The sequence below is a fragment of the Saccharomyces mikatae genome, assembly GCF_947241705.1.
Source record: "Saccharomyces mikatae IFO 1815 strain IFO1815 genome assembly, chromosome: 4".
Taxonomy (NCBI): Eukaryota; Fungi; Ascomycota; class Saccharomycetes; order Saccharomycetales; family Saccharomycetaceae; genus Saccharomyces; species Saccharomyces mikatae.
In genome coordinates this window covers 159,146-171,714 of record NC_079259.1, presented here as the reverse complement: position 1 = coordinate 171,714, position 12,569 = coordinate 159,146, and the positions used below count along the sequence as shown (strand labels likewise).

The 12,569-nt window shown below is 38.1% G+C and overlaps 7 protein-coding genes across 7 annotated transcripts; 2 read left to right on the top strand and 5 right to left on the bottom strand.

Annotated features, from left to right (window-relative positions):
* Positions 1–2: 2 nt before the first annotated feature.
* RPC53 (DNA-directed RNA polymerase III subunit C53) lies at positions 3–1,271 on the bottom strand (the record flags this gene model as incomplete). The annotated part of the gene is made up of 1 exon (XM_056226614.1): positions 3–1,271. One exon carries the CDS (start codon positions 1,269–1,271, stop codon positions 3–5), a length of 1,269 nt encoding a protein of 422 aa, XP_056080872.1.
* A 326-nt stretch (positions 1,272–1,597) lies between these two features.
* On the top strand, positions 1,598–3,415 carry SAS10 (rRNA-processing protein SAS10; the record flags this gene model as incomplete). The annotated part of the gene is made up of 1 exon (XM_056226613.1): positions 1,598–3,415. The coding sequence occupies one exon, from the start codon at positions 1,598–1,600 to the stop codon at positions 3,413–3,415; it is 1,818 nt and encodes a 605-aa protein (XP_056080871.1).
* A 157-nt stretch (positions 3,416–3,572) lies between these two features.
* On the bottom strand, positions 3,573–6,287 carry MSH5 (MutS family protein MSH5; the record flags this gene model as incomplete). The annotated part of the gene is made up of 1 exon (XM_056226612.1): positions 3,573–6,287. One exon carries the CDS (start codon positions 6,285–6,287, stop codon positions 3,573–3,575), a length of 2,715 nt encoding a protein of 904 aa, XP_056080870.1.
* Positions 6,288–6,565: 278 nt separating this feature from the next.
* On the bottom strand, positions 6,566–7,852 carry CLB3 (B-type cyclin CLB3; the record flags this gene model as incomplete). The annotated part of the gene is made up of 1 exon (XM_056226611.1): positions 6,566–7,852. The coding sequence occupies one exon, from the start codon at positions 7,850–7,852 to the stop codon at positions 6,566–6,568; it is 1,287 nt and encodes a 428-aa protein (XP_056080869.1).
* Positions 7,853–8,140: 288 nt separating this feature from the next.
* Positions 8,141–9,709, bottom strand: CMR1 (Cmr1p; the record flags this gene model as incomplete). Its single annotated transcript, XM_056226610.1, has 1 exon — positions 8,141–9,709. One exon carries the CDS (start codon positions 9,707–9,709, stop codon positions 8,141–8,143), a length of 1,569 nt encoding a protein of 522 aa, XP_056080868.1.
* A 335-nt stretch (positions 9,710–10,044) lies between these two features.
* On the top strand, positions 10,045–10,398 carry DMO2 (Dmo2p; the record flags this gene model as incomplete). The annotated part of the gene is made up of 1 exon (XM_056226609.1): positions 10,045–10,398. The coding sequence occupies one exon, from the start codon at positions 10,045–10,047 to the stop codon at positions 10,396–10,398; it is 354 nt and encodes a 117-aa protein (XP_056080867.1).
* Positions 10,399–10,594: 196 nt separating this feature from the next.
* STE7 (mitogen-activated protein kinase kinase STE7) lies at positions 10,595–12,145 on the bottom strand (the record flags this gene model as incomplete). Its single annotated transcript, XM_056226608.1, has 1 exon — positions 10,595–12,145. One exon carries the CDS (start codon positions 12,143–12,145, stop codon positions 10,595–10,597), a length of 1,551 nt encoding a protein of 516 aa, XP_056080866.1.
* Positions 12,146–12,569: the final 424 nt, after the last annotated feature.

The following is a 12,569-nucleotide window of genomic DNA, read 5'->3' as shown; positions in this document are numbered from 1 at the left end:
GATCAAATTTTAGGTGTGACTACTATTTTACCGTCCACACGGCCTAGGAGTTCAGCTGATGATGATTCATCAGCGATGCTCAATGCTATGACATCTTGCAAGAATGTGGTTTCGGCACCTTTACCAATATCCATCGCCACATTTCCAATTTTTACAGAGAGTTTCCCAGACTTGTGAACCCTTATAGACCCGATAGTACCGGCCAGCTCTTCGGCAGATAAAAAGCCCTTCGTGTCTTTCTTATTGACACTATTCTTCTTCTTAGCAGAGTCGCTAGTTTGTACTTCTACTTCGTCTCCCTCTTCTTTCACAACAGGTCTTTCAAAAGCTGGCAGTCTAGTGGGTAATTGAAATATCATGAATCTCTCGGGTTTATTGTCCATCTTCTTTAGCTTCCGCAGTATATGCTGATGATCTGCATTCAATAGCTCTAGCTCCGCCGCAACCTCTTTTTCATCAGCTGATTGAAGTTCGTTCTGTAGTCCCAGATCTTCAAATTTCTCATTGACGTGCCTTTCTCTTTCTTCTAAGAAGGATTGTAATTCAGTTCCAACAGGCTCTGTCTTTACATTCGGAGTGGGTTCACGGGTTGGCTTCTCAGAAAGAGCTTCTTGTATTTCTCTTTTAACAGTTTCAACGTCTTCATGTCTTACACGGACGGGCCTCACAGGAAATAATTGCTCGATACGTTTAGATCTCCATTCTTCTTCATCCATATCCACGTCACTGCTTTTCTCACTTTCATTATCGTCTACGTCCTCTATGAGATTCTGAGCCTCGAATTCTCTTCCCATATTGAACTTCTTCTTGGATTTGGACGTTACGCCTTCATTGCCTTCATTTTCTGCCTCATTTTCAGAGCTTTCGGCACCATTGTCAATAGTTTCCAAACCCTTCTGCACTAATGTTGATCCGCTTCCTTCTGATTTGATGAATCCTCTTCTCATATCACCCTTCTCGCTTACGAAATTCCCTGCAGCTAAGGGACCGCTAGAAATAACATGTGTGTTATTTAAATATTTGGGCATTCGCCTTTGCTGTCCACCCGGGCCGGTTACTCTTTTATTCTTGTTATTATTAAAATTTTTCTTGTCACTACCTCTCTTGATACCTTCCTCCAGCTTCACTTTAGACGCGGCTGCCTCTCTTTCTTCCTTGGATTTTCTTGCAACTGCTTTTGGCCTGAACTTCAATGAAGGCTTGGCTGATCCTCCGTTAGAGGAAGAATCTTTTAACGATGGCAAGCGCCCATTTCCCTTATTACTGCTCATATTTAATGGATGATATTTCGCTTTATAAAGAGAAATATCTCGAATATATCTTAAAACCTTACTATCTATAGTTCTTGCTTAGTATCTTCCCGGCTATTCTCTTCTCGAATTGATCTTTGAAATACTACAGTAAACTGGGTTTAACTTCTGTGTGATCGGAAAATTGCACATCGCAGTGTGAATGAAAAATTTTCAAACTGCGCTTCTGTAGTGAAAAAAAAAATCAATGGCAAAGCTCATCTCATCACACCTCATCCTATTGGGACTTTGCATAAGCAGTTTTGGAGACAGAGAAGACATATTTATGGTACAACACATAAAGTAATATGGCTATCAAAAGATCAAACAGAGCTAACACCTCCAATGTTACAGATGAGGTCAACCCATATGGCTTGAACGAAGTTGATGATTTTGCTTCTAAAAGGGAAAAAGTTTTACTTGGACAGTCCACTCTTTCCGGTAGGGCCAAGGATGATGACGACTATCTGTTAGAAGATGAAAACGAGGAGGAAGTCCTGGCCATGGATGACGACGATGAGTCTATAGATGAAGGTGAAGATGTGGAAGAAGAAGGAGAACTTGACGGTGCTGCAGCCTATAAGAAAATATTTGGTAGAAACCTAGAAGCAGATCAGCTTCCTGAAGAAGATGAAGAAAGTGGTATGTTGAACAACGAAAATGCTTGGGGCTCCACAAAGGGAGAATACTACGGAGCTGATGATTTGGATGATGAAGAAGCTGCTAAGGAAATAGAAAAGGAAGCTTTACGACAACAAAAGAAGCACTTAGAAGAACTTAATATGAACGACTATTTAGATGAGGAAGAAGAAGAAGAGTGGGTCAAAAATGCCAAAGAATTTGATGTAGGTAAGTTCAAGAGCTCGACTAAGCAGCCAGAAACCAAGGTTTCTGTAAGGGATATTTTAAATATGGATGAGGAGGCAAGAGATAATTATTTAAAAACAATGTTTCCTGAATTCGCTCCACTTTCAAAAGAATACACCGAACTAGCTCCCAAATTTGACGAATTAAAGAATTCCGATGACAATGAATGCAATAAATTAAAGACAATTGCACTTGGAAGTTATCTAGGTACAATATCATGTTACTATAGTGTCATGTTGCATGAACTCCGTAATAATGAAGACTTTACTTCCATGAGGGGCCACCCAATCATGGAAAAGGTCCTAACAACAAAAGAAATTTGGAGGCAAGCAAGTGAACTACCATCCAACATAGATATAATTGAGGAAAGTGGTTCTGAAAGTGAAGAAATTCCTAACATTGATGATTTCAATGAAGAGAAACTGAAGTCGTTAAAAAATAATGGAAATTCAGGTTCTGAAGATAATGAAGAAGAACAAAAGGAAAGTGAAGATGAAGAAGGGGAAAGCGATGAAGATGATGACGTAGATATTGATGATTTTGAAGAATACGTAGCTCAATCGCGTGTGAGTTCCAAGCCAAAAACATTGTCCAAACCTGAAACAGATGACTTCGTTGAATCTGAAATTGCTGATGTTGACGCACAAGATAAAAAGGCTCGTAGAAAAACTTTGCGTTTCTATACTTCGAAAATTGATCAACAAGAGAGTAAAAAGACAGATAGATTCAAAGGTGATGACGATATACCTTACAAGGAACGTTTGTTTGAGAGGCAGCAACGCCTGTTGGATGAAGCTCGTAAAAGAGGTATGCATGACAATAATGGGGCTGATCTTGATGATAAGGCATACAGTCTAGAAGATGAGGCGGTTTCTAGAAGTATTAACACCCAGGGTGAGAACGATTATTATCAGCAGGTTCAGAGAGGTAAGCAAGTCAAGAAAACATTTCGTAAAGAGGCTCATAAGAATGCTATAATTGCTGCAAGGGAAGGTAAACTGGCTGAATTGGCTGAAAATGCTGTAGGTGATGGAAAGCGTGCTATTAACTACCAGATTTTAAAGAACAAAGGCCTAACGCCTAGGAGAAACAAAGATAACAGAAACTCTCGTGTTAAGAAGAGAAAGAAGTACCAAAAAGCGCAAAAGAAACTCAAATCTGTTCGTGCAGTTTATTCAGGTGGTCAATCAGGTGTCTATGAAGGTGAAAAGACAGGTATTAAGAAGGGTTTGACAAGATCTGTTAAATTCAAAAATTGATGGAAAAAAACATATATATATATATTTATATATATAGTATTCAAGACATAATTTGGGGAGTCAAAATTTTGCACAATACAGTGTATCTCGATAAGAAAGAAAGCAGTCGTTTGACATTGATTAACAAAATTTTACTTGCGCTTATGATTTGTCGATATCAACGAAGAAGATTTTTCAATTTCAATCTGAGGTTCTCAGAAGTCGTCGAAGTCTCGAGATCCAAATCCCAAGATAAAAACTTCTTCACTATTTCCTGATTCTTTTGGAATTCTTGCATCTCCTTTTCGGTCAGTTTTCCGCAGTGCTGGACCACATCATCACCTCTGTTGATCAAGTTAGAAAGCTCTTCAGCCCTTCGTACAATACTTTTGTTCAGCCCACATACTTTTGCACAGTAGATACCAAATGATTGCTTTGAAATTCCTTTCTTGATTTTGAAGAGGAAAGTAATCCCCTCACTTTCGTGATCTTCCTTATTTTGTACCGGGTCTATATGATTATAGTTCTGGCTTATAAGTATGTCAGTACAGTAGTGTTTGATACCTTGTATATGTTCCGTGATCACATTTTCATTAAAAAGTTCATGGAAGTGTGTGCATGCAATTATACGTGGGCACCTCTCGCTCATTGCCATATTAACCATTATCGAACCAAATAGTGAAGGGCCATCTAAAATATCAGTACCTTTACCGTACTCGTCAACTAAAATGAGACTTCTCTCAGTAGCCAAACTCAATGATTTAGCCATTTGTTGAGAATCTAGAAGAAACGAACTTTGAGTCTTATACAGAGTCTCTTGGGTTCTAATTCTGGTCAATATTTTATCTACTATTCCAATTTTTGCTCTTTCCGCAGGAACGAAACAACCAATTTGAGCCAAGTACACGATTAACCCGTTCTGAGTGAGATATACAGACTTCCCAGATGAATTAGCGCCAGTCACTATGATGATTCTTTCCTTGTTGTGTTTTCGCCAACTTAATTCCGAAAACAAACCGCCATCAATTATCGTGCTATTCGGAATATAATTACTGAGGAACGTTTCATACAACGCATGTCTCCCGTTAACAATATCCAAGATACAGTCATTTTCTACTAATTGAGGCTCTACGTAATTTCTTTCTGCAGAAACTTGGGCAAATGATACTAAAATTTCTAGTTCACTGAGTAGTATATTGTATGCAGTTAATTGGTTCTTCATTCTCAAAATTTGCTCCTGCAAGGAAAATAAGACTTCAATTTCGTAATCGGAGATTGCTCCATAAATATCACCGTATGTTTCATCTAATTCAAGAACTTTCTCATTCTTGAAATAAATATTATCAGAGCTCCTGAAAATTTCTTCCCACTCAAGATCTGGAGTATTAACGAGGAAAGGTTCCAACAAGGTACTAACTGTCACTAAGTATCCCAGCTGGGGAATGTAGATGGCATTAACTAACTTTTCTAAATTCTTTGTTATCCTACGATTTGTTTGATGCAAAACATTGAGTAAGAACCCTTGTGTTTCTCTTGCTACTTCCAACAGAATTTTTTCCAAATGATTGTAAATATTTCTACATTCATCTAATCTCTTGTCAACTCCCGTATTTATTGTGAGAGTTTTGGTGTCTTTCGATGTATCAAAATCTATGACTGTTTCTACTTTTCTCAGGCATTCTTTCAATGCTGATAGATCAACCTTATTTTTGATATCGTGTAAAATATTTCCTTCATCAGAACTCAACTTCAAAGATGATACCAGTTTGAATATAGCAATACCCTTTTCTAAAAAACCTGCAACTTTGGACCATGTCCTTAATGTGGATTTGCCACTTCTCAACTGATTTATAAATCCAAAAGCATCTGGACATCTCTTTATTGATTGGGTAAGATCATTAAAAATGATGGCATTTTGTCTATCCAATAGGGTTCGTATGATGCTGTATCTTTTTTCTATCTGCTCCCTGTTGGTTAATGGATTGAAAAGCCAGGATTTCAACATTCTCTTTGCGTAGTCTGAGGAAACCTGATTGAACAGCTCGAATATACTAAGGAAACCATTTTTCATCATTTTGTCATGTCCTAGTTTATGTGCTGTAGGAAAAATATTCAAAGCTGACATCGCATTTTCATCCAGTACCATTCGATCTTTTATATCGATATACCCGATGTTATGTATAACATCTTCGTACAAACTTTTAGTTTGTCGTCCTCTTATTATATTGTTTGAAACAGTACTGTCATTACCCTCGTCTAGTTGTGCATGCTGCTCGTGATTGACAAGGATACATGCTACTGTTCCTAATGTTACTGTGGTGGTAAACCTGCTATTTGACAATAAGTCGTTTAATATAATCAAATTGTCATGGCCCTTTAATTGCAATGATTGCAAAGGGCTCCATTTTTTAAAACAATTAATTGGCAGCAGCTCTAGCCTACAATGTATCTCATTGCATTTTGTTTTTATATATTCAAAAATCCAATCTTCCAATCTTACTGGCACTAAACAAACAGTTGGGTTCACCTCCATTATCAAAAGTCCAGTCAACATACTAATGTCGTTTGCAGATGGATCAACTTCATCAATAAGATCGTGAGACGTAATTGTTGACTTATTGACAACGTAGTCCTTATTTAACACCCGTAAAGACTTGGTATGATAATCCAGAATGGAACACCCGAATTTACCTGCAGACAAGTCAATAGATATTACAACCTCTTCGTCATAATCAAAGGAAAATAGATCAGCGTTATCTTCTTCGTCATTATTATCACCTTCGTGAATCGCTTTGCCGTTGTTGAGAAGAACAGTACCTTCATCCTGCAACACTACTTCACGGTTAACCTCCCAATTCGTTCTAGAAACGCTGGAATTCCACTCAGAAGACATTTTGTGGTTAGTTGAAACTTCTAAATCGACAGCTTACTTTCGGTGAGTTCACTTGTTGGTTTTGTTAATCAACTTCGAAGTTTTATGAAAATTAGCCGCTGATACCAATTCCGCGTCTTACCTTTATGAAGAGGAGATGCTTGAAAAAATAGGGAAAATGATGTGTTTTTAAAGTTAAAAAGTTACATATGTTTTATTACTGATGATTAATGTTTTGTGTGCAAAATGGTAATGAATTTCCTCTACTTTTTTGTTGCCATGTCTTGAGGTGAAGCTTTTTAGCTAGATCGCTCTACTCTGTGCTCAGCTAAAGCTATCCATTTCGCTACAACCTGTGAAGAATGCAAATAACGACGCGAAGAATACTTTCTCCATATAGCACTATGACGTCTAGAAGCATATCTGCAATTCTCTAAAATAATGGTTGCCAATGGAAGGACTTGTTCTTGTGTATAATTAGAATAATAGACATGTGCCAAGGACCATTGATTTTGTCCCAAAATCACCTTACTTAAAAAATAGGCCCCAGCAGCTAACCAACTGGGTTGAGCGGAAACCAGTCGATTGTCCATTATTGTAGATTCCAGCAAATATTTAGCTAATGTCCTTGTATCATGCTCGTAGTCATCAGCTTTACTGATTCTTCGCAAAAAAGACATTGGGCCTGGCCAACCCAACTCAAATTTTAAAGCATTCAATATAGTTCTTTCTGCATCCAATAAGTTCTCTCTTGAGTAGCAGTTTTCTGACATGTACACAAAATCTTTAATTGTGGGACAGTTGATTTCTTCATATTTGGCGGCAATGAAAAGTGAAGCTGCCCCTACAAGCTGGAATTTGTTCACAGGAACAAATTCTTTGCACAGATATCTGTCTATTATATTGATGCAGAGATATAGCGTTTCAGGTAAAAGTTGAAACTTTTCATGGACTTGAACGATCCAATCAATCAGTGTGCTTCTAAATGACCACCTTAATTCTGGTTGCTTATCCATGTAGTACGGATCGGGCTTGTATAATTCTTCTAGTTTTCTCATATACTCGAATATCTCATTAGACAGTTCAGCGACCATGACTACATCGTACACGTCATCATCGTTTGGGTCTAATGCGGTCCTATAATAGGTCCTAAATGCATGCTCCCATACCACCGTGTCGCCGGCATAATGTTCCAGCAGCAGAGGTTCTCGTTCTTCTCCTTCATCGTCTTCGCTTTCTTCGTCGTCTTCATCAATGGTTTGCTCCTGCTCTCTCCCCGTCAACAAATCGTTATGATCTGCTTCTTTTCGTTGTGTAGCAGCACCTGTAGTAGGCCTTTCTTCCTCGAGTATAACAACCGAGTCCGATCTTTCTCTTACTGGAGCGGCTTTGGGCTTGCTTATGCTATTATTATTAGAGTTGGTTGCAACTATGTTGGTGACGTCGCTAAGTGCGATCCTTGGATGTGTGGATGGCATATGACTAATGGACCCATTCCTATGTTTCATACTAGCTATAGGTGCCATGTTTTCATCCTCGGGGCTCTTAATGTACGCAGAACTCAAAGATTGTGATTTATAATGCATTTATGGTAAGCAATAATAAAAAGGGTAAAGTATTTGTGTTCAAAGCGAAGGATGGAGACAATAAATAATCTTTTCTATGCAATATTCTTTTCCTTTTCTCGTAAGCAAACAGCAAATAAATTTTGGTCGTTTTCTTTCAATCAGATCAAAAAAAGATTTTGTGTGTCCATATTCCATTTCGATGTTTTTGTTTTCTTTTGTTTTGTTCTGTTATATTTCTTCGCTTGTCGCCTCGTTCTGGTGAAAAACAGAAAAAAAATGGACCTACGGGTAATGATGATATTCTCCTCATTCATCCTGCTTTATGGCTCGAGAGTCACTAGTGAAGAGGAAAATCTTACCACTAGAATTTCCCCCTACAATCCAATTTTGCAATGGGTGCCAACTTATTACAGCAGGGACAGTGGCTGTGGGTAGGTGGGCCAGTTGTTTGCCCTCGCTGTTGTATATGTCAATGGCGCGCTTCATGTTGGCGATGGCGAACACATTCTTGTTTGGTTTGAACCTGGCTTTCAGGATACTAGTCCACCTTCCTGTTTGACAGTTATGCTGAATTGTTAATTTGGGCTTTAACTCTTTAGAAAGGCAATCCCTACTTTTAACATCAAACAGGCGGATGGTGTCATCATAACCGTTACACACCAAGGTGCCATCTGTTGGGGAATAGGATACTGCAGAGACACTTAGTCTCGAATCATAGGTGGACATGATATTGTAACTGGGGTAGTCTTCATACTGTGACCATTCAGGCTTTTCAACAAGGTTTCTTGTATCCCATATCTTGAGCGTCCTATCAAGAGATCCGGTAGCAATCTCATAGGGTCTCAAGGGGTTCACAGCCATAGACCCAATCTTCTTGTCAGCAAGTCTCCGCAACTTGTACTCTGACTTTTTCACTCTTGTGTCAAAAGTAGTGAATTCACCACCCAAAGTGGTGAGGAATAATACATGAGGGTTCTCGTAACTAAACTGACAATCACTGATGCCCAATGGATCGTCATATTCATTCTTCAGGGTGAGAACCTCTTCACTTTGTAAGCTATTCAGGTGAACCGATCTGATGCTTCCATCATAGGAGCTCAGCAACAGTTTTGATGTGTCCGCTGGGAAGCAATCAATACGTGCGACATTTTTGGTAAACAGCTTCACTCTCGTGATATCAGGCTCTTCCATCCGGTCGTCTTCGCTATCGCCTAGCGGCTCATCTCTAACGTTCCAAAGTCCGACAGTGCCACCGGTGTCACCGGCAATGATCAGCTTCTTTTCTAGGGCAGGATGGAAGTAAGCAGCAGAGATTCTTTCGTATGTGACCTTAATCTCGTTTGGCTGAAAGACATCATATAAATCCAAATCGAATTCGTCCATTCCCAAAACATCACCTTGTCTCTTTTTTATTTCTTCAAAGAAATCGCCAGAAGAAAAGTTTCTGCTGTTAAACCTCTTGAATTTTTCTAAAAGGGCACTTTCGTCTTCATCTTTTATCAAATCGCTCAATTTTACATCCCCAATTACCGGTTTCTCTTTAATTGCGTCCATGAAATTCTTTTCTTCGCCATTTGGAGAGCCCATTTTAAGCAGTTGATTGTCATTCACATTGGGTATCCCTTTGGTGTCATCTGCAGATTCACCTCTGAGCCTTCTTGATCTTCGTGTAGGTAAAGTTGGACTAGCAGATTTTGATGTTTTACTCCTAGTTGTTTTTTGTTTCTTCTTGGCAGGAACCCTAGATTTTTCTGACACCCCAGCCTCATGTTTTATTTGAGATGCAACCCCAGATAGATGCAATTTCTTCAATAAATCATTATTTCTTTTAATGTTTTCCAAACGCTTTCTCTGAAATTCTGTTAATTCCGGCATTCTTCACTGAGGAGTCGCTTCCTGATTGTAAAAGTACTAAAAATTGATCCGTTATATCCTTTATATTATGTACAGCAATAGTAAGTACGAATGTGTGTGTATTCTCTCTAGCGATAGCCTAAAAATATACTTTTACCTCTTTTGGCGTCGTTGTAGTGCAATATGTCAAAAATGAAATTAGTGTAAGACGCGTAATATATGCTCTCGGATAAAAATGAACAATGGGCATTTGAAAAAAGGTACGAGCATGTATATAAAATGAAAAAGTTATTAGGTGCTACCAAACAAAAGCCAAAGACTCTCTACAGAAGAAAAGAAACGAGTGGTGAATAATTATGAGTAATATTTTGGCAGTGTTTAATCCTCCACCACAGAGAGAACTTGAGAAAGAGGAGACTATGGACTGTGTTCCTTGTCAAGTTATGAGTACTATGTTTTCGGTTGGATTTGGGTCATACTTGGCCTCTGGGAAGCCATTCAAGTATGGTAAAAAAGAAACCAAAAGGGGAATTTCTTTGGCTGAATTTGAGAAGAGAAACCCACGATGGTGGAAGCTAACTTTACGTAGCTTTGGTGGGTTATTGATCGCCTTTGGATTCGTTAGAGGTACCGAAGGCTGGCTATGGCATAAAAATAAAGAATATAAAAACTATAAGAAATTAAATAATGGTGAACCACGGACTAACTAATGTTTCTCGCAAACTGCATTAAATCTTGAAATTTTGTATACAAGTACATTATTACTTCTGTGGTTATATTTAAAAGGTATTATATTACAAAACGGTTTGCGCTTTACATAATTTGGAGTGTCTATATATAAATTAGGTATGAAAAGAGATGATACAGAAAGTCATGTATTCCCCTCGCTGGTTGTTGTGTATGCATTCAATGTGTTGGATTATCTGATTGCTTCTTCTCCAATTTCGCACGGTCTAATGCATCTCTTTTGATTCTCTTATCTTCCTTTATCTTGGATTTTATTTTTTTACACCAATGTCTAAACTTATCATCTTTGGACGGTGATGCATATTTCATTATAAGGTCATGATGTAGTAGTTCATTGATCGACGATCTTTCTCTTTCATTTTTGATACAACACCTATTAACAAAATCTGTCATTTCTCTGGAAAAGACACGGTCTTTGGGTAATCTTGGTGAAGGCTCGTTTACAATACGTTGCAGTAAATCTAATATACCATCGGGTGTATCGTTATGCCCACCTAGGGGAAACTCCCCAGTTACTAGCTCGATAATCATTAACCCCAACGACCAAACATCTCCTTTGATAGAATAAACATTCCCCTGTATTCTCTCTGGTGACATATAAGTGGAAGTGCCAACAAATGTGTCAGCTATAGAATTTATTAGTTTCTTGGACACTCCAAAATCACATAACTTAATCTGTCCTTTACTGTTTATCAAGACATTGGAAGGCTTAATATCACGATGAATGATCTTGTACTGTCGGTACAGATGATCTAGTCCATTGAGCACGCCGTACGATATTTTCGAGATTGTAAGTTCATTGAACCAAGTCTTCTTTTTCGAGACACTTCCTCTTTGAACGAACCTTTTATAAACAGATAGTATTTTATCTAAAGAACCGCAATCTGAGTATTCCATTAGAATTATAATTTCGTTGTTTATGTGTTGGTTATAATATGCCCCATAAAAGGTGATGATGTTTTCATGAGGCTTGACATTTTTGACGATAGATAATTCTCTAACTAATTGGTTGATAATTGTGCTGTTATTCTGTTCCACAGGAATTGTTTTTTTGGCAACAATTTTAGAATCAGGAACATGTAATGCTTTCACCACGGTTCCAGAGTTCCCGGCACCAATTTTCCCCAATTGAACCAAATCTTGAAGTTGGATATTATTATCATTCGATGTTGCCGATAAAGTATCTTGCAAATTTGCTGTTGTTGGCGATAAGCTTTCCGCCAAGGGAGGTAATGATATAGAATGCTCATTATCAATGGGTGTGGTCATATTGGACAATCCCTGCACTGTAGAGGGAGTAGAATTCGTGGATGATGGTGATAATCCAAAATTACTGCTGTACGCATCGATAATGCACGGTGTAGACAAAGATGAGGATGATGACACGCATGGAGATTGCGACAAAGAGGATAAAATCAACACGGGTTCATTTTGCGGTTGTTGTATTACAACGGCGCTTGGCTTCGATATTGCTTGCTCATCCATACACGCATCCAACGTCAGATTTTTTTTTATACCTCTGCGCAAAAACAGATTGCTCTTATTTTGTATCGCATTAATGTGCGACATCACGTGGCTTTCTATTCGGGAATGTTCTTGGTGATCTTCTATCTTTTCTTGCGATAGGCTTCCGTTACTGGCCACATCTGTATGCAAGTTGAGGTTAAGCCCTTTCAAGTTCCGTCTTTGTAAAGTTTTCCGTTGAAACATAACCAACAGCTAATATACTACACCGCAAAACAGATCTGAACCAATGCAGTTTTCCTCGAAACTTCACCATCGTAAAATATATCTTTGGTCTTATTCAAATCCATTAGATGGGTTAATAATAGTATTATATTTCTGTTACCCCGCTAGTCACTTCAAACGAGGTCAACAATCAAAAAAGGGAGGGAAAAAATTTCGTAAGAGTAAGGACAACACAATCTTTAACCAAGTGACCAATTTTAACTTTGAAGTTTGCAAGAGAGGAGCAGTACCAATAAAAGTGTTTAGTTTCTGATTGTACATTTATTTTCCATCATTGTATTCAGTTTTGTTACATCCACTTTTTTTAAGATTACAAGCTTAATAATCTCATTCATAAAGGATTGTACAGCAAAACAGCAATATTAGTAAATATAGTCATATTTTA